The following is a 23,201-nucleotide window of genomic DNA, read 5'->3' as shown; positions in this document are numbered from 1 at the left end:
TCTGGTCGGATTGGTACAAGGGCCAACCCTTAATTAGAGGCTTTTTTCCTTTTCTTCCCCTTCGGTCCTAGTGTTTCGTGGTCTCTTTTTAAAGGATGCCTTAAGGGATGACCAATAATGATGCTCTAACCATAACTACCATTGACTACATAGCTAATAATACTTATACGCTTCACAACAGACGACATCATTTTTTTCTTTTCATCCATATATATATCCATATTCTTCATCGATATCATTTTCTCTCTTTTTTTAACCGTCAACTGACAATCAAAAAGATAATACTGTGAAAATTTATGCAAAATTATCATAGATTTAATTATCTAAAAAGTATTCTTTATTATTTTTATTAAATTGGCCATTTGATAAATTCCCTCAGAAAAACTTGTTTAAAATAAATGTTTGCGGATTTTTTTTTGTTGAACAACTTGTTTGTGGGGTGTTTTTTTGTTGGGCAATTTTCTCAAATAGCATTTTTTAAATTTTTGTCATAAAATAGCACTCAAAAAATAAAATGTTCAAAATAATATATTTTTGTTTTGAAAATTTTAATATTTACTTTAAAAAAAAATGAACACATTCCTAAAACTCCACCCCTTAACTCTAAATCCTAAATCCTAGATTAATTAACCCAAGACTTATAAATGCATATTTACCATTTAATAAAACTTCTTTTGGTCATTTTCTTTTTTATGATGATATTTTGTGACAAAAACTTGGTTTGGTGCTATGTTGGTTTTTTTTTTTGTTACGCCTTTTTATTAATTTGCAGCTCTGGCAACAAGTTTTTAGCTGACAATTTATCACTAATAAACTCACAAGGTGAGTTTAAAAAAAAATAAAAAAAAAATAACTCCTCACTATCCTCTATTTTATGCAGCTTTCCTCCTTTCACTTTCAGGAGACAAACGAACAGATCTTTTTATTTTCTGCGTTTTTATACTTTCGCTTTCCTTTCTAGCTCCCCTGTTTCACGTCTTCCATATCTCTCTTCCTCTGTTTCACCTTATAGCTCGCATCTTTTCCTCTATCCTCCTTTGTGTAACGTCCAACATAGCTTCCTCTTGCTCTGTTTCACCAAGGGCACTACTGTTTGATCGAATCAAATGGAGGAAAAAAACCAAACAGACGATTTCTCTTCCCATAAACACCCAACTCTCCCTCAAGTCGTAGAGGAGCTAAAAGAACTCTGGGGCATGGTCCTACCGATCACAGCAATGAACTGTCTAGTCTACGTACGCGCCGTCGTCTCCGTCCTCTTCCTCGGCCGTCTCGGTAGCCTCGAGCTCGCCGGAGGAGCTCTCTCGATCGGTTTCACCAACATCACTGGCTACTCCGTCCTCGTGGGCCTCGCCTCTGGTCTCGAGCCCGTGTGTAGCCAAGCCTTCGGTAGCAAGAACTGGGACCTCCTCACGCTCTCTCTCCACCGCATGGTCGTGATTCTCCTGATCGCCTCCCTGCCCATCAGCCTACTCTGGGTCAACCTCGGGCCCATCATGCTGTTCATGGGCCAAGACCCGGAGATAACGGCTACGGCCGCTGAGTACTGTCTCTACGCGCTTCCCGATCTTTTGACTAACACTCTGCTCCAGCCGTTGCGGGTTTACCTGAGGTCGCAGCGGGTGACGAAACCGATGATGTGGTGCACGTTGGCTGCCGTGGCGTTCCACGTGCCGTTGAACTATTGGCTCGTGATGGTGAAGCGATGGGGTGTTCCTGGCGTGGCGACTGCTTCCGTTGTGACGAACTTGATCATGGTTGGGCTTCTGGTGGGCTATGTTTGGGCTAGTGGGAAGCTGCAGAAGAGGGTTAGTGGGTCTACGGTGGCGGTGGCGGCTCAGTCGTCCGCGGTGGAGTTCTTTGGAGGGTTGGGACCGTTGATGAGAGTGGCGGTTCCGAGTTGTTTGGGGATATGTTTGGAGTGGTGGTGGTATGAGATTGTGACTATAATGGGTGGTTACTTGGAGAATCCTAAGCTTGCTGTGGCTGCTACTGGGATTTTGATTCAGACAACAAGTCTTATGTATACTGTTCCTATGGCTTTAGCTGGATGCGTCTCTGCTCGGGTACGTGTCTTCATCTACTCTAGATATGAGTCAATGATTATTGGTTAAGTTGATTAAGTCAAGATTTGAGTCAAAGACTATTGACTAGTTGTGATCAGGTTATGAGTAGAAAAATGATTAGTTTAAAATTCAAAGTGTAGTTGAAACGTCTTTAGCAAAGACTTGTCTTTTGATTAAATATGAGATACAGAGTTAATTAATTAAATTAGGATGTAAAGTCTCGGAACTTGAAGCTGTGAAAACAATTTACAAGAAGCAATAACGTTACTCTAGAAAGATTTGATGCACTTTGTTCTTGTTATTGGCATAAATTTTTCTTTCTTTTTTTTTGAGTGTTTCCAAGGATAGAAAACGTGTAATGTGATGTAGGGGCTGTAAAATGTATTGCATCAACTTCCATTAATAGACCACCCCGTGACATGTGATTGGACATTAACATAGCTAGAAATAAAATAAAATAAAAAGTGGTTGAAAAGAAAGTAGTCAAGTGTAGTCTATTTTATTGCTGCCAATCTAATGACACTCTTCAACCTCATCGAAACCCACTTGTCCTTGTCTGTTTCCTTTAAACGTGACAAAAGGTTGGCTTCAATAACTAACTTTTTAAGATTTTCATTTTCATTAATATTTCACAGGTTGGAAACGAGCTCGGTGCAGGTAGACCATACAAGGCGAGACTAGCTGCCAACGTGGCTCTAGCTTGCGCATTTGTGATAGGAGCACTGAATGTGGCTTGGACGGTGATTTTAAAAGAGCGTTGGGCAGGGCTTTTCACTGGATACGAGCCACTCAAGGTGCTGGTCGCTTCGGTTATGCCAATTGTCGGGCTTTGCGAGCTAGGGAACTGTCCGCAGACTACTGGTTGCGGTATTCTAAGAGGGACAGGCCGACCTGCGGTAGGGGCGCATGTGAATCTTGGGTCGTTTTATTTTGTTGGGACGCCTGTGGCCGTTGGACTAGCGTTTTGGTTAAAAATTGGGTTTAGCGGGTTGTGGTTTGGGTTGCTTTCGGCTCAAGCAGCTTGCGCGGTTTCGATATTGTATGCGGTTTTGGCGAGGACTGATTGGGAAGGAGAATCGGTTAGAGCGATGAGGTTGACGAGTTTGGAGATGGGGAAAGTTGGGAAGGATGAAGAGTCCTCGTCGTTGTTGTTGGTGGATGATCGTAATGGGAGTGATGAGAAGTTGAGTGATGTTTTGTAATAAAGTGTGGGGTCAAAAAGACTTATGGTTGTTTGGTTGGTTGATCTTTGGTATTTTAACTAGTAGCGAGTGTTGTTAATGTTTTTGTGTCCATTTAGTTTTCTAATTGAAACCATTGGAAGCTAAATCATTTTAGATGTTGAAAACCTGATTAATACAAAATAACTAAAAGAAGAGTATTGGATATGTCTTTTTTTGCCAGAAATGGTGAAAAAGGAGAATATAATAAAAGCATGTAAGAAACCTTTTTTGGCCATATCAAGCCACACACTATTGAATGCATGCCTATATCCCTTTGTCTCTCTTTTGGTGTGGGTTCATAACAAACAAACAAACAAAAAAAACATTTTTAATAATTTTATTTGTCTATTATGTTAAAGTTAGGTCAAAAAACGATGATGAGGAAAGGGTACGATACATTTAAAGTTTTTAAAAGCACAATGATTCAAAACCCGACACAGGCACAAATGTTCCCAAAACTTTTTTGTTGGGACAATACCATTACCATATTAAAACCATACAATTGACTTATTTTGGTCGGGTATTTCAAGTCCCGAGTATGAATTTAGAAGAAAGTCAAGAAACGTGTCACTGTTGCACACAATCCATTTAGGTTTCTAATTATTGTAGCTCAAATGTCCTGAGCTAGAAAAAGTTCATAAACACAGTGACCAAACAGAGTAGAATTTTCATATAGAAGTTTTGCTTTCCATGTTATGAAACTGAAAAATAGACAGAGGTATCATGTTGGGAATGGATGATAAGGTACGGTTCGTAGCAATTTCCTTTTATGATTAGTAAATGCAGAAAACAAGAAACAACAGTGTCAGAGATGGTACTAATTGTACGCCAGTGTCACTAAATATGTTGCAGATAGATAGTGTGACAGAAGAAAGACCTAACCTACAAATCTCTCTGCAGGATGAAACTCCTAAAATATTTTGTAATTATTTTTCTTACACAACAGACTATATATTTGTTGGTTTATGAGAGGACCGCTTCTGAGTTATGACATTGTGATAAGCTGTCCAATCTTCAATTGATGTAGGGTTCCTTTCTCTGTTATGTTTCACAACTCTTCATAATTTCTTCTGAACTCTCGTGGACACCTCACTGAGGACAGACCTCAAGACACTCATTAGATTGATATTGTTAGTGACTGAGATTCACTACGGTTAAATAACATTCCACACTAGCAATTCAACTACTTGATATCATGATTCTGCAAAATCCAACAGGAAAAGTCAGATTTAAAGTCTGAGCATAACTATGCAACTGTGACCATTAAATCAAAACTTGTTTCTTTTTCTCTCACTGAGAAGCAAGAATGCAAAAGATAAGCTTTGACGCTACTAAACAGAAGAATGAACGAACCAGATGAACATGCATGTAACGGTAAACATTGATTCAGTCTTTAAGACATTTAGCTACTCTTCTCTGTTGTTAAATTGACCTTGTTGCGCCGCCCTGATCGTGGCTTCTCCTGTGAACCTGATTTCCCAAAACTCCTCCTACCTGCTCTTGACCTTGTATGCGGCTTCTCCTGCGAACCAAAACTCCTCCTACCAGCTCTTGGACTTGAGTTTCTACGACCACGTTTCATACTCTGGTCTTCATCATCATCAACAACATCATCATCCTCGTCTTCATCAACAACAACATCTTCTTCACGTTCATCCTCGACTTCAGAACCAGAAACATCATCACCCTCACCCTTTGCCTCAGTCTCACAGACTTCTCCTCCTTCCACCTTCCCCTTATCTTCCCTCTTCCTACTAGACACTGCACTGTTCTCTTTCTTAACCTTACTCATAAGCTTCATATAACGGTTACGGCTCGTCACCAACTGATTCCCCTCCACCAACACTCCCCTCTTGTACCCATCCCTAAGAACCACAGTGTGAGTCCTAAGCTTACTCGACAAGTAAAAAACACCAGGATGGTTATGCAAAACCCTCTTAAACCTCGACCTCAACCCCATAAACTCACCAAGATGCAAAACCAAATCCTTCTCAACCTTCTTGGAGACAAAAAGATTCAAGATCTCATGCAAAACCGCCGCCGCCCACTTATCAGACTCGTCGCTCGTCGCCGAGAGATGAAGCGCGTTCTCATAAGGAGAGATGTACGGCAGCTTCTGCCAATCATCTATCCACCTCTTCATCTTCTTGTCCACAACAAAACCGTTAGAGAACTTCATCGGGAAAGCAATCGGAGCGCCTTTAGTATACTCCTTAGCCTTCTTCTCCAGCACAGACACAGCATGCTCCTTGCTCCAGCAGACAAGCTCCAGCTCCCCTCTGCACACTCTGAAGTAATCAGGGAACTCGGGGACCACCGTCTCGGCGTATCCACGTGGCAAACCTAAATCCCATTTCAACAACTCAAGAATCTCTAACGGAATCTTGTTGATTCTGTTGATCATCAGCAGTTTCAGCAACCTGTCAGCTAACCCCTGCTTGTACTCCTCGCTGGCGTAGACAAGCTGCTCCTCGGCGTCGAGGTTGAGAGTCTCCGGCGTGAGGGAGATCTGAGGCTGGATTCCTCCGGGGAGGGACTCGTGGAAGACGGAGGGGAAGCTACGGATGAACTCGATCGGACGGAGGGGGACTCGGAGGGAGTCTTTTCGGGATGTGATGACGGAGATCGGTAGGGATTTGGATGGTTCAGATGTGACGAGGTCCTTGATGCTGAGGAGGGGTCTGAGATTCTTCTCTCTTTCGACGGCGTGGTCGAGGCCTCTGTCTCTTACGAATTTGTAGGTTTCTTCGGCTGCGTCGGTGAAGGCGCGGCGGTTGGTTTGGCGGCGGAGAGGGACGGTGCGGAAGATTGATTTCATTTCGGAGGCGGCGGCGGGTTTGGTACTCTTAGGGTTCGGGGGGAGATAAAATGGAGAAGGGTTTAAGGAGGATTTAGCAAAAAAAAGAGTTAAAAATGAAATAAACAAACCGAAATTCAAAATATTCACCTGGTTTACTAACCCTATCCGAATCCAGACCGAATCTCTATTTCGGTTAGGTTTGATATTTTTCCAAATCCGGTTAAATCGTCGAAGACCTACCGCTGGTGATGGATGTGTTTTCCTTTTTTTTTTTTTTTTTTGTCAACTTGTTTTCCTTTCTTTTTGAATCCAATCCCTAGCTCAAGTCGGATTAAGCTGAGCTCGTGTGTATAAATAAAGCCTAGATCTGTTTCTCTCGATGTACAACAATGTTGAAAAGAGTTAGCTGCTCAAGTGTGAAATTTATCTTGAAAAGACATGGCTACTCGCTACCACACGATGTTGTAGAGCTGATACTGGAGAGATTTCCAGTGAAATCTCTGGTAAGATTAAGGTGTGTATCCAAGAAGTGGAAATTGACAATCGATTCCCGAGAGTTCCAGGAACGACATTATTTTATCCGTAGTAGCAAATCACGAGATGCAGCAAATGTGCTTTTTGTGTCAATTATGGATTATAGTGATGACAAAGATTATGAAGCTGGAAGGATGAGCATGGTGTTGGGGTCGTCGTCGGTGATTTGGACGGTCAAGTTTCCTATTCCGACCAACGGGGTTACTAGTACTAGTTGTGACGGTCTGTTATGCCTCTCACATACCCACAGCCCGAGTTTTTTTGAACCCAATCACTGGATGGCATCGAAGTTTCCCACATTCCGGCTTTCAAAAGCTCTACCTCCACAGTTTGAATCAAGGAGACTATTACAAACCATGTCATGAACTTGGATTCGGCAAAGACAAGATGATTGGCACGTACAAGCCGGTTTGGCTATATAATTCATCTGAATTTGGTCTAGACAATGTTACTACCTGTGAAGTTTTTGATTTTGCCACCAATGCTTGGAGGTACGTTCTCCCTGCATCTCCTTATCGGATTATTGTTATATCGGAACCCACGTATTTAGATGGCTCACTTCATTGGTTCACTCAGTGTGAAGACACCAAGGTCTTATCTTTTGATCTTCACACCGAAACTTTTCAAGTCATCTCTAAAACTCCTTTTGCTCCCCATTTACGTGGCTCTCGCGACATCGTAATGTCCATCCTTAATAACCGATTGTGTGTATCCCAGAAAAACTGGCCAACACAAGTCTTTTGGTCGTTTGATGATTCTTCAAGGACATGAGAGACAATTTGTTCGATAGATCTCACCCAAGTTTTTTCTTGGTTCGGGGAACCCGACTGTGCACTGGAAGCAGTAGCAATTATAGACCAAGATAAGTTACTTCTCCATGGTAAGTCATACTCGGAACCTCGTGTACCACTCTTGCTACACCATCTCCATACCAAATCTTTTAATTTACTCTACAAGCCTACCACCCTGGGACGATGTGTTTGCTATTTCCAAAGTTTATTCACCGTCTTATAACATTTGTAATTTAATGTAACATTTATCATCAACTGGTTTTCTTTGTCACTCTTATTTTATAATGATGAGCTTCTAGGTTATATTTTTAACCCCTTTTTTTAAACGTCTGCTGGATTTTTATGGATTAAGAGAGAATTACAACAAGTCCGAGATTTTACGACAACTTTAACCAAATAGCTAAAAGACATAGCCCGAATCGACAACACACAAATCACATACAAACTCTAAAAACTTGATGAGGAAAAGAATTTAAGAATTTAGTAGCGGAAGGCCTTTAAATCCTGGCCGTTTAGATGGCGTCCAATGTCACAAACGCCAGCCAATTCAATGTCATTTTTTCCCATCGGCCAACATAAACCATGCCCTTTTCCTCCTCACAGTAGAGTCGAAATGACATTCCACCAATGTTGGATAAGCTTCAAAGATAGCTTAGGAAACAAGTTATTCATAAAAGGAAGTTTGAATAACTAAAAAGGAAAAACTTGATTTAGATTTATGTTAAGTTTCTAGATCACATTGTAATAGGTTAAGCTAAGACCCTATATATAGAGATCTATATTGTAAGATGATCTCAAGAAGTTAAGAGTTTAATAAAACGAAGAAACTGTTTTATTAACAAGCTTTGCACATTCACACAATCGATCCTTAGGCGACTTTAACACTGGGCCACAATCGGGAGGGAATGCAAAATTTGAATAGAGGCAGGCACGATTGAAGTTCTCGTCTCGAAACTTATGCCATGAGCATACACATAGCTTTAGATGTTCAAACTGTTTAAAGGGAGAACCATCTTCATACTCATCCTGCGCACAAAAACAACAACAAAGTATTTAACAGAGAAAAATCTAAAAGTTGGAACTTTTGAAGAAATCCAAATCGAAATACGAAAACTGATTAATTACCTTTGCTTGAACGCTTCCTAGACAATGACATAATGTGATTGGTTGCAGTTACGGGTTACCACAAGGTTTTGAAACCTTTATTTTTCTCACCAACTCTCGTATAGAATTCACCCTTGCGAATAAGAAGAATGATTACAGACCTATGAGCTCATCATCATGGAGACATCTGTTAGTCAGGTAGTAATAAACATATAGGAGCTCGGAATTAATTAGAAGATATCTCATATGATATTCAACAAACATCCAAGTAGAAGGTAGATTTCTTTTATAATATAGGGAAAATTGGAACACAGTGTGACACAATCAAAGCGAGATTCGTTGCGTTTGCCGTGGGTATGATTGATGAAACCATGGTAATAAATCTTCTAATTTCTTGGCACAAATATTCACATCTTCGTCTTTAAGCCTTGTGACCACAGCACTCATCATCCCACAACCACAGGTCCACAAGTGTGTTTGTATATCATATGTAATGTTCAAGTGAACGCAATGTGACATTATTCATTGAATTTCCTAAGAAAATTATCCCCTGATGGTGACTCTTCGTTTAAGCTAATTGTTACAATTTACAACTCTGATGACAATTATAGTCATACACAACAAACGAAATTTAAAATGGCAAATCTAAAACTTTACGTTGTAAAGGCTTGCAATATATCATTCAAAAAATAGAGATACATTGGCTTTTTCTTTATGGACAGCAAGGTTGCTTTGCTTTAAAGCTTGCCAATATATCATTCAAAACATAACGAGCACATAATATATTACATCATCAACTTTAAAAAAGTCACGATAATTGGTTGGATGCTTGAATAAATAGTTGCAATTTTTTCCATAGGCCCATCAAAGAAGAGTGCCACCAAATTAAAAAGGCCGACTTGTTGACAAAAAAGAAAAGACCGACTTTAACAATAAAAAAATAAATAAATTCTGAGCCGATCAGTAAAAAATAAACTTGAAAAAAAAAAACCTAAGAAAGAAAAGGTCGATTCTCTCCGCCTCACACGACGGGCAATCTCACTTCTTCCTGCCGCCGCGTTAAATCCCGCCGCCGATCGATCATGGCTACCGCAAACTCTACTTCCGCCTCGAGTCGTTGTTTCGATTTCTCCTCCTCCGCTGATTCGCCTCCTCCCAAGCTCTCTCTCTCCCCCGATCAGCTCAGCTACTGCCACCAAGCTCTCAAGATTCTCCGTGAGAAGATCTCAGATCCTGACTCCATCTCTCGGGAGTTCGCGAATCTGCAGGTTTATAGATCCATCCTTCCTTCTCTGTTACGTGTGTTTGTGTATAGTTACTATTAACAACACTCTGTTTTGGAAACAAACACAGGCTAATAGGATGAGAGCGTCGGATATGCTACTAAACGCTACAGTGGCTATGAACAATGTCAATTTCGATAAGAACAGATACACCGACGTTTTGCCATGTAAACCCTTTTTTATTTTTTTTTTCTCTTTTGCTAGGGTTTAGAGCGTGAACCGTTTTTAATCTGGATTTTTGGTTAATTTTTTTTTTAGTTGATGAGAATAGAGTTGTTCTGAATCCGTGCAAAGATGCAGATGGATTTGTGAATGCAAGCTTGATTAAGGTTATGATTCGTTATCAGTTTTATATTTTTCTTGTGATTGGTTTTTTACAGTGGGTTATGTTTTTTGTAGGCGTCTTCGTCTGAGAGTGTTTCTGAGTTTATTGCTACGCAAGGTCCTCTACAACGCACGACGGAGGACTTTTGGGAGATGGTGGTTCAACAGCACTGTCCCGTCATTGTGATGCTCACTCGCTTGGTTGATAACTACAAGGTACTTAACTTGGTTGCGTTAATAACTATATGGTTTCCAATCTTTGTTTCTGTGTGTATCAATCTTGTTGGTTTGCTTGAAAAGGAGAGTCATATTGGTGGAATGGTTCTGACGCCCGTTCCTTCTTAATCAATCTAACATTAGCTCATTATGCAAGTTTTGTTTACTCCATAGGCAGTGTTGATAATATATATAATAACTATCTCGCTGATGATGTTTGATTAATGGACTCATCTGCTCTGTCTCTTCGTACTTGGCTTATTTGTTACAGACTGTTAAATGCGGTGACTACTTTCCAGCCGAAGATAATAAGCCCAGAGAATTTGGCAACGTATCTGTTCTGACCAAATGGGTAAAGACTACTGATGATACTTCACTGTTGTTGCGGAATTTTGAGGTTAACTACAAGGAGGTAATCCCTTTTCTACTGTTTCTTTCTATCTCTTCAAAGGGGTCATACTGAAGTGAAAACTGTTTGGTGTATGTGTTTCAGATGGAGGGTCAGCAGCCCATGTCCGTTTTGCACATTCAGTATCCGGAGTGGCCTGACCATGGAGTTCCCAAAGATACCGTGGCTACCCGTGAAATTCTGAAAAGACTCTATCAAGTACCGCCTAGTCTCGGCCCAATCATTGTTCACTGCAGGTACAGACGCATGTCAATCGATGTGTCATGTGTGTCTCTATGCGCAAGTAGCGTTCCATGTTGCCTGAGAGAATTGTTTTGTGTGTCTTTCAGTGCAGGGATAGGAAGAACCGGAACATACTGTGCGATACATAACACAATCCAGAGGATTCTTGTTGGAGACATGTCTGCTTTGGATCTTGCTAAAACTGTGACAACATTCCGCAGACAACGCATTGGCATGGTTCAAACCATGGTAATCTATCTACTAAAAGTTCAGTATGTTACCCACATATTTGAATTTGCTCACGGTCGTTCTAACTTGTTCGAATCTCACACTCTTACTACATGAAGGATCAATACTTGTTTTGCTACAAGGCCATTGTTGATGAACTAGAAGATCTAACCGCGGTGACAAATGCTGGAACGAGTTCATAAAGGGTAGGCAATTTAAGCATGCAAAAGCTTTTTGGAATTTAATGTATGTATAAAATCTTGCTTACACTACTCCTCTTATCTTTGATGCAGCTGAATGCTACATTGCCGTGTGGTCTTCTCTTCTGCATAAGTAAAAAGACGGGAGAATTCTTTAACGCACGTTAATGAGCTTAGCTGATTGTGGAGAAACCAGTGTGGGTGTGAAAAAAAAATATCAAGACTTATTCAATTTCTGTAAAATTTGCGTATTGGTGATTAATTTTCAGAACTATTGCTATGAAAATGCGTGGTAGCGAAGCAAATGAATTCCGATGCTAAGATTGTTATATTCGTACCTCAGGCTCTTATGCTGAAAAACCGGTTCCAGATTAATTTAAATGAGAAGGAAATTTATTGGTTAAGATTAAACCGAGCTTCTGTGGTAAAAAAAAAAAAGGTAGTGAGCGGTTAAAAATGTCACGCGGGAAAATCTCGCTTGTGGCGGAGCGTGTCGCCACGCGCAGTAAAATTTTAACTATTAAACCCTTCGTTCCCCCTTTCCTTTGAGCTTCTGGGGTCATCGAAGCAAATCCTTCTTCGTCTTCAGATACCATCATATCCAGTTCGTGAGTATCTCTCAAGGTGTAAGTTTGCGTCTCCAGATCTCAAATCTCTCCCTCTCTTTAACGCGCAATTTGAATTGAATATCTTGTGGATCTTTTGCATCTATCTCACAAACTTCATCAAAAACCATTTGATGGATTAACTTTGTATCATCTTAGATTGAATTTGATCACTACCAGTCATGCTTAAGAATCTATGGTGCTTTACGTGATAGATGACATTTGATCTAAGGCTTTAAGGGCTTTTGTGAGGTGGTATCATTAGTGCATTCTCTTGAATTCTTCTTCCCTCACTGGTCAATCATGCCAACAAAGTTCTCTACTTAGGAATCTGATAATTCTTGAAAATGGAGTCTAGTCTGTCATTAATCTGGTTATGTATTCAGAGCTTACCAGTTACTGTTTGTCATAAGTGTTGAGAAACTCTTAGTTGGGTGCGAATGTAATGAGCCTACTTACTTATAATGGTTAGAGAAGATATTTGCCATGATCTTGTTGTTGATGCTGCTGCTGTTTCTTCAGCCAACAGTGCTGATTGATAACTTGATCAAGATTTTGTTTATAGAATGAGCTTTTGTAATGGGTCTATAGGTGTTTTACTCTACTGACTTTGGTTAACGTCTAGCTTAGTTCCTGCTTCTTCTTGTGAATGCTGAATCATTTGGCTTTTTGTCAAAAAAATGCAGGAGTCGTAAAAAAAAACCAAGTGGTGGTCTTTCTTGTGACGACTCATAAGCTACAATAAGAAATGAGCTTTGCGTGTCTCGTGTGTCACAGTGTAGAGAGCCCGTCCCACTCGCTTAGAAGCTACTCTGTTTCTAGCTCAGACAATGAAGGAAGATGCTCCGTGATTGCGAGCTGCCTCTCAAGGACATCACTCATCCAAGCTGCAAGATCCAACACTTTCCCTGCTTCTTCATCATCCTCCTCAAAGGTAACCCCGCAACCAAATTCTCTGGGAGGTGATCTGATGACAACAGAAGGAGCCTCGCCAAGGTTAGTGCGGAGCCGTGCAGTGAGAAGAGACATTGTCAGAGACTGGAACTTCAACGAAACCGAGACTGAGCTTTAAAAAAAAAATCAAATCTGACTCTCTCTTCTCTCTATAGATTAGTATTTACCTCAGCAGATCTTTTATATTCATCACTTGTCAAGTTTTGTATTGTGCTCACTGCTTTATAAAACCAATAATCTAATATTATTATTATCCGTGTTATTACAACTCAACTACTAAGCTAAATTGAGACGAGAACTTTGGAAAGCAACAACAGACAGTCAATTAATCTAGTACTATCGCTTAAACGGTCTTAAAAATTGTTAAACAAAGTGGTCACGTGACGTGAGGGAAGGGTTTAGGCGTTGGAAGGCACGTGATAGAATTTGCCTTTGCACAAGCACTTGTAAACGACAGGGCAAGCCTCAGAGGAAGAGCACGTGGAAGTAACCACAACGAGCTTGCACGGACTACATGGTCCACACGCGTGCGAGCAATCCGGTATGCTTGATCCGCTTGCCACATCTACACAGCCAAACAATCGCTCGGCAACGTTATATTAAACAAACACACAACGAAAGCTATGAACATATAGTTTTCATTCTCTAAGATTGAATCATGTAACTCCAAATAATACTCACCGTTGAAGAGGTCCACTCGGAAGCTATTACTACTACTAACCAAGAGATGAAGAAGAAGAAGAAACACGAACAAAGATACTGATTTCATTTTGTAATGATTTAGGTTCTCATATAAAAACTCCTTTGAAAATGTTATGAAGTGTAGAGTTGAAGATTGATGAAGATATTATATACGAGAGTAACTGTAACATTTTAAATGAAATAGTGTTAGATTCACATGATTCATCCTTATTTTTTATTCATTCTTTACTTCTCGAAGGCTTTCACATTCTTTGATCCTTATCAATTAATTTTTGAATCTTCATAATGTTTCGCTTTATATTTCAGAACTCATATTCTGGCAAAACACTGGCATGCACACTACACATATATCTGTATCAATATATAAACTCATTATCATCAAACTCTTACCTGCCATCAAACGTGACTCCTAGAGTCTAGATACCTTGCTATTAATGAAGTCCCACTCCTTTGTTCACTCTCATTTACTTCCATGTTCCAACATAGCCGTTTTAGCATTTCTCACATCAATTCTACAAAAATAAGTATTATATAAAACAAAAGTATACTAGTATATTTTATTATCTTTTTTGTTGATTTTTTGGGACATTTATGGGATAAATCTTCTTTACTGAATTGGGCTTCGTCTCTGACATTAATTTTGGAGCAGCCTATACGAAATACTAACGGCCATAACTAGTAGCACCAACACGTGTCCTTATCATATTTCATTGTCAATACAATTCTATTCGGACTTGCGAAAGATTTAATTTAATTGATCTTTCTTTTTAAAGTTGACTAGGTTTAAGATCCGCGCCTTGCGCGAAATGAAGATTATATATAAATCATTTTTACATATTATATGTTTTTACATATTATAAAATAATAAATATATATTAAAAATTTAAAAATTCAGTAACTATTATGTATATAATTAAATTGGTGCGAACACCTAAATAAATTTTATTAATCCAAACAAAAAATATTTCTATTTAATATGGTAAACAATTAAATTTAAATGATATATATATTTTTAATATTGATATCTATTAACTAATGTTTTTATTCATATTATTTTTTTTATCATTTGTATCTTTTTAAACAAAAACTTTAAATTACTGATAAAATTTTTTTAATTGTGGGATATTTAATAAATTTAGTAATTTTTTTAAACCGATTCAAAATTTATAATTTAATATTAAGCTATCAATATTTGATCAAAACTTGAACAAAAAAAGATTGTTCAAATCTTCGAAATTAAATATTTATGTATTTATATGGTATACAGTTTAATTATATATATATATATGTTAATCTTAATATTTATTAAATAAGACTTCCTATTTATATGATTTTGTAATTATTTGTATCTTTTTATAACAAAATTTTTAAATTACTGATAACAAAATTTAATTGTGGGATGTTTAATAGATTTAGTAATCTATATTTTTAAAAAAAAATCGATTCAAAATTTATATTAATTTGTCAATATTTGATCAAATCTTGAATCAAAAAAGATTGTTCAAAGATTTGAAATTAAATATTTATGTATTTGTATGGTATATAATTTAATTATATATATATATATATATTAATCTTAATATTTATTAAATAAGACTTCCTACTTATATGATTTTGTAATCATTTGTATCTTGTCGTAACAAAATTTTAAACCATGGTCACAAAAATTTCGATGTGAGATTTTTAACAGTTTTAGTAATTTAGTCATTTTTAAAAATTCAAAATATAACACATAAAATCTAAACTTTTATTACTAATTTATTTTAATAAGTTATTTTTTTGAAAAAAGAAATGATAAAGGATACTCTATTCTAATTTTTATCAAATTTTTATTATTCAAAATCATTAATTGTCATATATATACTTTAGTTATATTAGGAAATTCTGTAAGTTTATTTAAGAAAATAATGAAGAAAATTAATAATTAATTTATTGTTAGTTTAATAAAAAGTTTATTATATATTCACATGGACCAAGATATTTTTCTAAGAGTATGCCCATCAGCAATCCCTCAATTCCCGAATTCCAATGACTTTTTTTTATTATTTTAATTTATTTTTTTGATTTGACTTAGAAAAAAAGAAAAAAAATTAATAGCTCAACCATTTGCGAGCCGCCACGCGGCGTGGAGACCACGAAACAGTAGTGGTAGAGGTTCATAGCAAATAGCTTTTCTGATATAGGTTCATAGCAAAAAGATTTTTATATTATTTTTTTTCTTTGGGAAATGTGTGAACTCCCCACTTGATACTTCAGTGGGGATGCTGTAAGGATTCTAAAAAGCATTGTGGTGATGACACATAGTTACACCAAATGTTGCATTGCATAGAAAATTGTGATTAGTGATCAGGTCCTAACAAATTAAAAAATTGTTACACCAAATGATTTTTTTAATATATAGGGGATTAGTGATCAGGTCCTAACAAATTAAAAAATTGTGATGTGTAAGATAGCTCTGACACAGTGTGATGTGTAAGATAGCTCGACACAGTGTGATGTGTGCTGTTCAAACTAAACTGGTAAGAGCAAATTTGATATTTGCTTATCAGCTACACAAGAAACATAAAACTATTGATATTGCATTGCATAGAAAATTGAAAAGTATAATGTTTTCATCACTTATCCCAACCCACAACGAGAGGTAATAAAATACCATATAACAAGGTTATGCTGTCTTGTTTAGGAACTCAGATGTCTCGAAAACACGAGCAGTGTTATCAACAGAGACCGAAACAATAAAGTCGGTGTTGGTTGAAACCGAGATAGCCTGGACCGCATCTTGGTGACCATGGAAGGTATGAACGCAGTTGCCTAATAAGCTGTCCCAAACTCTCACCGTACCATCAGCACAGCCAGTGGCTAAGTACTTGGAGGTTCCTATCCAAGTCACACATGTCACACCTTCCTGTAATAGAAAAAAAAATAGAGAATCATTTTTCATTCCAATCTCTATTTTGTATAATCTAATCTCATATAAGAGAAAACTTATAAACCTCGTGGTCGCAGATGAACCTGGGAGTTGAATGTTGCAGATCCCAGATGATAAGCTTCTTGTCCATTCCACCGCTTGCAGCCATAGGGATGGTTGCTGAGCTCGGTGAAAACTTCACACATTCAACTGACTCTGTATGAGAAGCCAGAGAGCTCACAACCTGAGTTGGTATAATGATTATGCCACAAGTTAGACAATTTTCAATAGAAGTAAAGTAAGACAAATAAGACCTTTCCGGTGACTATGTTGACAATGTGAACAGAACCGTCTTTTGAGCCACTGATAACAAGACTGGAGTTAGAGTTAATGTCCAAGCATATCAACCCTTCCGTGTGATACGGATGACCTAGAGAAAATCAAAGGTTAGGTTCCAAACATAGATGGAGTTGTTTTTCATTTTCACTTGCCTTTAACCACATGAATGCTTTCACAAGTTTTTGGGTTCCATACTATCAAACTAGCATCATCAGAGCCACTACAAATCAGTTTACCTACAAATATCCACACACAAAGCAACCAAAGACAATTGTATGTAAATGAGTAGACATAGTTATACAATTTAGAAAAAAAAAAAAATATAGATTACCATCAGGGGTGAAGTCACCGCAAGTAACACTTTGGTTATGACCAGAAAACATATTAAGATAAGCCTCTTTATCAGCATTCCACATCCACATAGAGCAATCTTCTGATCCAGCCAACACAATGTGTCCTCTCGGATGCCACTTCACCCACTGACAAAACCACACATGTTTTTTTTTGGAGTACTAATAAAAGATGAGAAGATAATTATTATGTAAAAAATGGTTAAATACTATACCTCGATTCCACCACCAGGACCGTCTAAAACACATTTCAAAGTCCCAGAGGAAGCATCAAAGATCTGAACAACACCATCCAAACCTCCAGAAGCAAGCAACTGTCCATCGTAGCTAAAAGCTAGAGAGGAAACAGAGTCCTTGTGACCAGGAAGCTCAGCAGCCCAATCTCCATTGCCAATCTTAAAGAGAAAGGCTTTATCATCTCCACCTCCGGTTGCTACAAGGGTAGGATCCGTTGGGCTACAAGCTAATGCATAAAGCTCACCTGTTTAAAAGATAACATCCTTAGTTTTCATGAAAAAACTGCAAATTATCTTGAGTGAAATCATATAAAAAGAGTTTACCTTTGTGACCGGTGAATGTGTGAACAGAGTCATCGTTTTCATCTGCAACACTTAAAACAACCATAAACTCAAAGAAACACAAGTGTATATAGGTGTGGGGGTGATGAGTCAGTCACTAACCAAACTCTTCTTCTTCTTCTTCTTCATCATTATCATCTGCTTCAGGAAGATCTGAATCCACAACACCAAAGAGTCACATACAATTAAAAGGTTGAGACTTTAAGAAGAGAGAGATGAAATAAAGGTAGAAAGAATCAACCTTCACCGTCGACATCGAACTCATGGAGGACATCGGATTCACCGAGGAAAACGTCCCCCTCGTCTTCTTCTTCTTCTTCTTCCTCCACCGTTGGGTTATTCTTCGATGTGTTACTCATCTTCTTCTTACCACAGCAGCTCAGCTCAGCTCACCACAGAGACGAAGAAGGAAGCAAATGGGTGAAGGAAGAAAAGAAACAGAGAGGCGGCGGAGAGGGAGGTGTGACGTGTCACGACGATGATTGAGCTCGAACACAAGACTCCAAATACCACGTCGTTTAATGTTTTTCTCAATACTACGTCGTTTAATGTTTTTCCCAATACTACGTCGTTTTACTTTTATATTGTTAATCAAGGAGCCAACGTCAAAATGACGTCATAAAACGTTGGAAGTATGCAATTTTGTTATTCATTTTATACACAAATCTTACACAACAAAATCACATAATCTTGAAATGTTATTGTCAAATAAAGAGAGAAAAAATAAAATAAAAACTTACCTAATTTTATAAAATAATTATTTTTCTCTTTTAAATTATGTTTTTTTTTGTTTTGGGGTTACCTAATTTTATAAAATAATTATTTTTCTCTTTTAAATTATGTTTTTTTTTGTTTTGGGGTTACCTAGGACCAGATAACTCAACGGCATGCAGATTGTAAGTAGAATCAACGATCCAATCAGAGTGAGGATTAGGACTCAAATCAATCTCTTCCCTCAATATCTCCCCTTTCTGCCACTCGTCCCATCTCTCCGCGAGCCCATCTCCTTCCAGCATCCTCACAACTTCCGACATCTTCGGTCGCTCCATCGGAGATCCTTGCGTGCAAAGCAACGCCACTTGAATCACCTGTTCCAGCTCCCTCTCCTCGTAGTTCGTCTGAAGATCTGGATCCACCAACATCTCTAGCTTCTTCTCCTTCAACAACCCTTTCACCTTAAAACACACAATACACACAACAAAACAAGTCAGCAGCTTCACTGAGAGCAAAGTTAGCCACTTCATTGACGGTTCTTAGGATCAAGTTTGTTAGCTTCATTAAGGGTTATTGATAGTCATGCGGTTCAGATTGTTCGGGTAGTTTGGTTTATATTAGTTCGGTTCAACAAATATTTTACTGAATTAATCTGAAATAAAGTTCGGTTTGGTATTCGGTTTGTTTGGTTTTTAAAAATCCTACTAAACTTTTGTATTTCAATTAGATTTGGGTTTAGTTTTATTAAAATTGTGGATAAGTTTGGTTTAGGTTTTTGGTATGGTTTAGTTATAATTTTTATTATGAAAAAAATCTAAATAACCGATTGCCAAATACTAAAGAGCCTACCAAATCAAACCGAACTTCTAAACCAAAATTTCGGTTCGGTTCAAAATCCTAGGCCTAGTTCTTAAGGTCAAAGTGAGTAGTCAGTTTATGTCTTACCCAGTCAAGCAACATGACGTCGTCGTCGTTAGCTAGCCTTGCGAGATCGAAAGCTCTCTGTCCCGTGATGAGCTCCAAAAGCATGATACCGTAACCGAAAACATCCGTCTTCTCCGACGATTTCCCCGTCGAGAGATACTCCGGAGCGATGTGACCGATGGTACCACGAACGGCCGTGGTCACGTGAGTGTCTTTGTAGTCCATCAGCTTCGCCAGTCCGAAGTCACCAACCACAGCTTCGAAGTCTTCATCTAACAGAATGTTCGCTGCTTTCACATCGCGGTGGATGATCTTGGGGTCGCAGTGATCGTGTAAGTAACACAAACCACGTGCTGAGCCTAGCGCTATTCTCTTACGCGTTGGCCAATCTAGTGGAGCCTGTGACGGTGGCCTCTCTGCAAAGTTAGAAAAAAAAAACATTTTTAAAAAATGTTTTTTTTCCTTTTTAAATAATCCGGTGTATCCTGGCACCAACCGAGATGGATCCAGACTAGCGGCGAGTGTTCGTATCAGCCTACTACTACGTTATCACAGTAGGCCTCGGTCACCGGACAGGAGCCCAGATTTTAAATTTTACTCCAGTGGTCAGCGGGATTCAAATCCGGGTAAATAATAATTGGGGGAGATAATTTACCTCTGAGACATGAAGCAACGCTACCGTTGGCCATGTAAGGATACACGAGCAATCTCTCGGTGGGCGTCATACAGAAACCTCGTAACCTCAAGAGGTTTCGGTGAACAGCCATGCTTATCATCTCTACTTCTGTCTGAAACTGAAGCTCTCCTCCTGGAGTTCGCTCTTCCTTGAGTCTCTTGACAGCGACGAGAGTCCCGTCTGCTAGACGGCCCTTGTAGACTTTCCCGAACCCGCCTCTTCCCAGTATGTTCTTGTTGCTGAACCCGTCGCTCGCCACTTGCAGCTCACGCAGTGAAAACCTCTTGAGCTGTCCTAGATGAACCTCTGGATCCTCTTCCGCTGCAGGCAACAGAGATTTTTCACCAGTTTGATAATAATTTTTTTTACTCAGAAAGAGTTTTGTATAGATACACTAATAGAGAGACTCACCAGGGACGTCGAAGAAGATGTCTTGTGGCTTTCTACGGCGCCACCAAGCAAAGGCTATTGCAGGAGCAGCAAACAGCAAAGCAGCACCTGCGGCCACTCCACCTGCTATTGCTCCAGTTATACCGTACCCACCTGAAAAAATCAAATTAGATGCTATAAAAAAAAACGATAACAATGTGAAAACTGAAAAAGAGGCAAGAAACTTACTAGGGGTGGAAACAGGAGGAGGTGGAATGAAAGGTGGTGGAGGAGAGAAGGGAGGAGATCCAGGACATGGATGACTTGTAACAGGTCCACAGAGGTCTAAGTTATTAGCAAAACTGCAAAAAAAAGTCAAATGAGAGTTTTTTAGTTGTTGATAAAGTTCAGACACTTGACATGGTAATTCACATAACTGAAAAGAAGATTGAATTGTAAACCTGATGGGTGTGAAGAGTGAGAAGGAGCCATTGTCAGGAACCGAGCCAGAGAGTTGGTTATTTGATAGATCTCTGTGTTGCATTAACTCTAAACAAATCAATTTGAAGGAGGATAAAGCAGACATAGAAATGAAAGATGACGAGCGAGAGAACTCACAGCACTTGAAGGGTAGTGATATTGGTCAGAGACATGGGAATAGACCCAGTGAGAGTGTTGTTGTTAAGCCGGCTATTCTTGCAAGTAAAATTTTCAGCAAAAGAGTTAAAAAAAAATTGGGACTAAACCGAAGATAAGACAGTGATTGAGCCAGTAAAGCAAGTATACTCACAGAAACCTAAGCTTCGAAAGCTTCCCCAGTGATTCAGGGATGGGACCAGTGAAGCTGTTTAAGTAAAGATCCAAGCTCACTAAGTTTGTCAGGTTTCCAAGATTACTAGGAATAGGGCCAGTTATGTTGTTACTGTAAAGCTCCCTGGTCATAGAAAGTAAAGAAACAACTTTACAAAGAAGATTTTTAAACTACAATTGGTTATTATCTCCAGTGCATAAGTGTGTGCACTTACAAATACTGCAGATTCTTGAGAACACCAAGATCCGGAACTAAATGGCCAGACAACTCTGCATTACCCAAATCTCTGTAGTCGACAAAAAAAAAAAGCCATGTCAGGGAAGCACATTGGAAAATTCGAAGTTGAAAAGAAGTGTAGGAAGCTAGCTTTACACTCTGATGACGCTGTTCTCGTTGTTGCAAGTGACGTGGAACCATGTGCAGGGATTCACAAGAGTAGGATCCCAGCTCTGCAAGACATTGTTGGGATCAACAAGAGTGACCCTCAGAGTATGCAAGGCATCACCTATAAACAAAGAACCACACAACTACAAAGATCAGCTTATCAACATGTTTGACCAAAAAAAAAGAGTCTAATTACAATAGAAATAAACCTAAACAGGTCTCTTTTAAGAGATTCATTCAACCACCAATCAAAAACTAAGCAAATCTGATAAAAAAAAAGAGTAAAATATAAAGTCTGTCAGAAACATTTTTGGATCATCAATAAGCTTAAGCTGTTACAGACAGACACCACCATCAAGGAATCACAAAGAGCCAATTATTTACCAAACTTTCATCACCACATGGAAAGAAGAAGAGACCTGGTGGTAACAGTAGTGATCTCTGTAAACAGTGAATTTACTGTAAAGAGCCACTAACTCTCTCTAATCACAGACAAAGAACAAACATCTAGAAAAACAATGAACAGTCCAATCATCTTCAGAGCATAATCCCAAAAAAAAAAAAACCAAATCTTTTTTTCAAAGAACCAATTTTTCCAAATCAAAATGCGAGAAGAAGAGCTACAAAACCTTCCAAATTAGCAGAGGCAAGGCGGAATGTGAGATTGGGAAGTAAGATGATGAGTGAAAGTAAGATAAACAAGGCCGCATGGATCGTCTTCATTTTGATGATGCGACAAAACAACAATGCCTAATCCCAGAAACGAACTGCTGATTTTATCTCTTTCAGATCCAACATCACCCTCCCAGAAAACCCTAACCCCCCCCCCCCCACAAAATCAAAATCCCTAAATCAACCTCTCTCGTTTAACAGAGAAAACTCATTATCGATAAGGCTGAGTTAGAGGATTAAAAATCCTTGCTTTCCGGCGTTCTCGTCGTCTTTTCTCAATCAAACCACACTCACACACACTCTCTCTCTCTCTAGCTTTGAAAAAAGGTTTCGCTTTTGGGAAAGATCTACGTGAAGTAATAATAACGAAGAGCTTCCTTTTTTTTTTTAATTTTATATAAATCTTATTAAGCCGCAAACAACAAAAGCCTGCCAGAGAAACTATGATTACTACTGTTCTTCCTCTCTTTATCTTTTTAAAAAATTATTTTTAAAAATATTATTTTAAAATTAAAAATAGTATATACAGAGTTTTTAGTTTTTATATCTCAACATGCTTTCTCTTATTTATGATGGGCATGCAGAGAGGTGAGGGAGACGAGGAATATAGCTGCCCGGAACGGCGCTGCCCGCTTTTTGCCAGTCAAAATAACGGGTTCGCGCGAGATCGTTGACAACGACGTCACTTGGGTTAGTACTTGAATCTCTTTTTTTAGATGGCAGAGTAATAAGATTCACAATTTTGTTCTATTTCCTGTCGTAATAAGTTGCTTGCAACACTAAAAAAATAATTCAAAAATGGTATAAATTTAAAC

At 38.6% G+C, this 23,201-nt stretch overlaps 7 protein-coding genes and 1 pseudogene across 7 annotated transcripts; 4 read left to right on the top strand and 4 right to left on the bottom strand.

Annotated features, from left to right (window-relative positions):
• The first annotated feature begins 891 nt into the window (after positions 1–891).
• Positions 892–3,400, top strand: LOC108824344 (protein DETOXIFICATION 54). Its single transcript, XM_018597757.2, has 2 exons — positions 892–2,066; positions 2,702–3,400. The coding sequence occupies exons 1-2, from the start codon at positions 1,107–1,109 to the stop codon at positions 3,266–3,268; spliced, it is 1,527 nt and encodes a 508-aa protein (XP_018453259.1). The 5' UTR covers positions 892–1,106; the 3' UTR covers positions 3,269–3,400.
• Positions 3,401–4,101: 701 nt separating this feature from the next.
• LOC130500325 (protein WHAT'S THIS FACTOR 9, mitochondrial-like) lies at positions 4,102–6,179 on the bottom strand. Its single transcript, XM_056995259.1, has 2 exons — positions 4,643–6,179; positions 4,102–4,490 (listed from the first exon to the last, which is right to left on the bottom strand). Exon 1 carries the CDS (start codon positions 6,105–6,107, stop codon positions 4,692–4,694), a length of 1,416 nt encoding a protein of 471 aa, XP_056851239.1. The 5' UTR covers positions 6,108–6,179; the 3' UTR covers positions 4,102–4,490; positions 4,643–4,691.
• Positions 6,180–6,247: 68 nt separating this feature from the next.
• LOC108845542 (F-box protein At1g11270-like) lies at positions 6,248–8,036 on the top strand (annotated as a pseudogene).
• A 1,434-nt stretch (positions 8,037–9,470) lies between these two features.
• On the top strand, positions 9,471–11,742 carry LOC108826591 (protein-tyrosine-phosphatase PTP1). Its single transcript, XM_018599971.2, has 9 exons — positions 9,471–9,786; positions 9,872–9,968; positions 10,060–10,130; positions 10,201–10,341; positions 10,613–10,753; positions 10,835–10,986; positions 11,080–11,221; positions 11,320–11,406; positions 11,494–11,742. The coding sequence occupies exons 1-8, from the start codon at positions 9,601–9,603 to the stop codon at positions 11,401–11,403; spliced, it is 1,014 nt and encodes a 337-aa protein (XP_018455473.1). The 5' UTR covers positions 9,471–9,600; the 3' UTR covers positions 11,404–11,406; positions 11,494–11,742.
• A 192-nt stretch (positions 11,743–11,934) lies between these two features.
• On the top strand, positions 11,935–13,221 carry LOC108826597 (uncharacterized). Its single transcript, XM_056995258.1, has 2 exons — positions 11,935–12,024; positions 12,692–13,221. Exon 2 carries the CDS (start codon positions 12,754–12,756, stop codon positions 13,075–13,077), a length of 324 nt encoding a protein of 107 aa, XP_056851238.1. The 5' UTR covers positions 11,935–12,024; positions 12,692–12,753; the 3' UTR covers positions 13,078–13,221.
• Positions 13,222–13,357: 136 nt separating this feature from the next.
• Positions 13,358–13,728, bottom strand: LOC108824542 (EPIDERMAL PATTERNING FACTOR-like protein 7). The gene is made up of 2 exons (XM_056994294.1): positions 13,641–13,728; positions 13,358–13,524 (listed from the first exon to the last, which is right to left on the bottom strand). The coding sequence occupies exons 1-2, from the start codon at positions 13,726–13,728 to the stop codon at positions 13,358–13,360; spliced, it is 255 nt and encodes an 84-aa protein (XP_056850274.1).
• A 2,491-nt stretch (positions 13,729–16,219) lies between these two features.
• LOC108825922 (uncharacterized) lies at positions 16,220–18,318 on the bottom strand. The gene is made up of 9 exons (XM_018599282.2): positions 18,078–18,318; positions 17,939–17,989; positions 17,819–17,860; positions 17,474–17,739; positions 17,240–17,387; positions 17,061–17,144; positions 16,884–16,999; positions 16,655–16,813; positions 16,220–16,566 (listed from the first exon to the last, which is right to left on the bottom strand). The coding sequence occupies exons 1-9, from the start codon at positions 18,193–18,195 to the stop codon at positions 16,327–16,329; spliced, it is 1,224 nt and encodes a 407-aa protein (XP_018454784.1). The 5' UTR covers positions 18,196–18,318; the 3' UTR covers positions 16,220–16,326.
• Positions 18,319–18,503: 185 nt separating this feature from the next.
• LOC108824216 (somatic embryogenesis receptor kinase 1) lies at positions 18,504–22,796 on the bottom strand. The gene is made up of 11 exons (XM_018597590.2): positions 22,344–22,796; positions 21,703–21,835; positions 21,545–21,616; positions 21,310–21,453; positions 21,138–21,209; positions 20,981–21,052; positions 20,769–20,881; positions 20,562–20,693; positions 20,130–20,471; positions 19,496–19,890; positions 18,504–19,011 (listed from the first exon to the last, which is right to left on the bottom strand). The coding sequence occupies exons 1-11, from the start codon at positions 22,435–22,437 to the stop codon at positions 18,697–18,699; spliced, it is 1,884 nt and encodes a 627-aa protein (XP_018453092.1). The 5' UTR covers positions 22,438–22,796; the 3' UTR covers positions 18,504–18,696.
• Positions 22,797–23,201: the final 405 nt, after the last annotated feature.

The sequence above is a fragment of the Raphanus sativus genome, chromosome 9 (assembly GCF_000801105.2).
Source record: "Raphanus sativus cultivar WK10039 chromosome 9, ASM80110v3, whole genome shotgun sequence".
In the NCBI taxonomy this organism is placed as follows: domain Eukaryota; kingdom Viridiplantae; phylum Streptophyta; class Magnoliopsida; order Brassicales; family Brassicaceae; genus Raphanus; species Raphanus sativus.
This window is presented reverse-complemented; position numbering and strand designations above follow the sequence as displayed.

What these genes read in the sequence shown, in the direction of transcription:
- LOC108824344 (XM_018597757.2), top strand. Translation starts at nt 1,107, where the DNA reads ATGGAGGAAAAAAACCAAACAGACGATTTCTCTTCCCATAAACACCCA. An exon ending in CTGGATGCGTCTCTGCTCGG is followed by an intron (nt 2,067 to 2,701) that starts GTACGTGTCTTC and finishes AATATTTCACAG; the next exon opens with GTTGGAAACGAGCTCGGTGC.
- LOC130500325 (XM_056995259.1), bottom strand. Translation starts at nt 6,107, where the DNA reads ATGAAATCAATCTTCCGCACCGTCCCTCTCCGCCGCCAAACCAACCGC.
- LOC108826591 (XM_018599971.2), top strand. Translation starts at nt 9,601, where the DNA reads ATGGCTACCGCAAACTCTACTTCCGCCTCGAGTCGTTGTTTCGATTTC. An exon ending in ATACACCGACGTTTTGCCAT is followed by an intron (nt 9,969 to 10,059) that starts GTAAACCCTTTT and finishes TTTTTTTTTTAG; the next exon opens with TTGATGAGAATAGAGTTGTT. An exon ending in CCAATCATTGTTCACTGCAG is followed by an intron (nt 10,987 to 11,079) that starts GTACAGACGCAT and finishes TGTGTCTTTCAG; the next exon opens with TGCAGGGATAGGAAGAACCG.
- LOC108826597 (XM_056995258.1), top strand. Translation starts at nt 12,754, where the DNA reads ATGAGCTTTGCGTGTCTCGTGTGTCACAGTGTAGAGAGCCCGTCCCAC.
- LOC108824542 (XM_056994294.1), bottom strand. Translation starts at nt 13,728, where the DNA reads ATGAAATCAGTATCTTTGTTCGTGTTTCTTCTTCTTCTTCATCTCTTG. An exon ending in CCGAGTGGACCTCTTCAACG is followed by an intron (nt 13,525 to 13,640) that starts GTGAGTATTATT and finishes TTGGCTGTGTAG; the next exon opens with ATGTGGCAAGCGGATCAAGC.
- LOC108825922 (XM_018599282.2), bottom strand. Translation starts at nt 18,195, where the DNA reads ATGAGTAACACATCGAAGAATAACCCAACGGTGGAGGAAGAAGAAGAA. An exon ending in AAGCATTCATGTGGTTAAAG is followed by an intron (nt 17,000 to 17,060) that starts GCAAGTGAAAAT and finishes GATTTTCTCTAG; the next exon opens with GTCATCCGTATCACACGGAA. An exon ending in TCAACATAGTCACCGGAAAG is followed by an intron (nt 16,814 to 16,883) that starts GTCTTATTTGTC and finishes ATACCAACTCAG; the next exon opens with GTTGTGAGCTCTCTGGCTTC.
- LOC108824216 (XM_018597590.2), bottom strand. Translation starts at nt 22,437, where the DNA reads ATGAAGACGATCCATGCGGCCTTGTTTATCTTACTTTCACTCATCATC. An exon ending in CATCTTCTTCGACGTCCCTG is followed by an intron (nt 20,472 to 20,561) that starts GTGAGTCTCTCT and finishes TGTTGCCTGCAG; the next exon opens with CGGAAGAGGATCCAGAGGTT. An exon ending in ACGTCATGTTGCTTGACTGG is followed by an intron (nt 19,012 to 19,495) that starts GTAAGACATAAA and finishes GTGTGTTTTAAG; the next exon opens with GTGAAAGGGTTGTTGAAGGA.